The 1,353-nt window shown below is 65.9% G+C and overlaps 1 protein-coding gene across 1 annotated transcript in view; it reads left to right on the top strand.

Moving 5' to 3' along the window:
* The window catches only part of MRI1 (methylthioribose-1-phosphate isomerase 1), an 8,021-nt gene that overhangs the window by 2,315 nt on the left and 4,353 nt on the right, over window positions 1-1,353 (top strand). Inside the window, 3 exon segments of the mRNA XM_077765831.1 lie at window positions 11-85; window positions 135-305; window positions 384-622. Of these exon segments, the coding sequence (XP_077621957.1) occupies window positions 11-85; window positions 135-305; window positions 384-622 (485 nt within the window).

Raw genomic sequence — 1,353 nt, 5'->3', positions numbered from 1 at the left:
GGCCTTGGAGGCGATCCGCTACTCCCGGGGCTCGCTGGAGATCCTCGACCAGCTGCTGCTGCCCCAGCGCAGCCGCTACGAGGCGGTGGGCTCGGTGCGCCAGGCCTGGGAGGCCATCCGCGCCATGAAGGTAGGGCCGCGCGGTCGAGCTACGGGCCAGGGGTGGGAGGGGGGNGGCCTTGGAGGCGATCCGCTACTCCCGGGGCTCGCTGGAGATCCTCGACCAGCTGCTGCTGCCCCAGCGCAGCCGCTACGAGGCGGTGGGCTCGGTGCGCCAGGCCTGGGAGGCCATCCGCGCCATGAAGGTAGGGCCGCGCGGTCGAGCTACGGGCCAGGGGTGGGAGGGGGGCGGTCCCGCCTGACTCCCCGATCCCCCCCCACAGGTGCGCGGCGCCCCAGCCATCGCGCTCGTGGGCTGCCTCAGCCTCGCCGTGGAGCTGCAGGCGGGCGCGGGGGGACCGGGACTCGCCGCCCTGGTGGCTTTTGTGCGCGACGCGCTGAGCTTCCTGGTCACCGCCCGGCCCACCGCCGTCAACCTGGCCCGCGCCGCCAGCCACCTGGCGGACGCCGCAGCCTTGGAGGCCGAGCGCGAGGGCGCCACGGAGGAGGCGGTCCGGGAGAGGTAGGGGGGTTCTCTGTGCCAAGCACTGCTGTGTGTGGAGGCCGTTAGCTCCTTTTTTCGCACAGCGACCCATTTTACATTTAAGAAAACTGAGGCACGGCCTATCAGTCCAAGGCCACACAAGCAGGACTAAGAGCCCTTGCCGGACAGCTGGGTCGCAAGGTCTTTGCACTCAAGTCTCCCCAGAACATGCCCAGCCCCGTCTGCCTCCAAGGCCCCTTTCGGAGCCACTGCGTTTTCCTAGTTTTTGCTCTTGAGGAATTTTGCTTCCTGGCTTGATCCCTTCCCTGCCCCCTTGTTTCTCCACTCTTCTCGGTTGCAGCCGCTCAGTTACTTTGCATGTTGCTTGACCCCAGCAAGCTTACTCCTGTCTCAGGCCCTTTGCACGCACCATCTCTGCAGATCAGGTATCCACAGAGCTTAGCCTCTATCACGTTTCAGGTTTCTGCCTTCCCCTCCACCCCCCACGCAACACAGCTCATCCCCTGCTCTCTGTCCCCTGACTCTGCCGCCTTCTGCATTGACTGCTCCCACCTCCTCCCCACCCCGCCCCCAGGGCGAGCTCCACAGGGCAGAGACGTTGGTGCTGTGCTCTCCAGCATACATGACAGACTCGGTAAACGTGCGTCATGTGAGCAAGCAGTGTGACAGGTGGTTGATGCCGAAGAGTGCGGGCCCCACAGCCTGGAGAGGCTTTGAGCAGGAGGGCTTCTACCCCCCAGTGTTGGGCG

The sequence above is a fragment of the Crocuta crocuta genome, unplaced genomic scaffold, assembly GCF_008692635.1.
Source record: "Crocuta crocuta isolate KB4526 unplaced genomic scaffold, BGI_CrCroc_1.0 scaffold693, whole genome shotgun sequence".
NCBI lineage: Eukaryota > Metazoa > Chordata > Mammalia > Carnivora > Hyaenidae > Crocuta > Crocuta crocuta.
The sequence above is the reverse complement of the archived record's forward strand: the minus strand, read 5'-3'. Positions and strand labels throughout refer to the sequence as shown.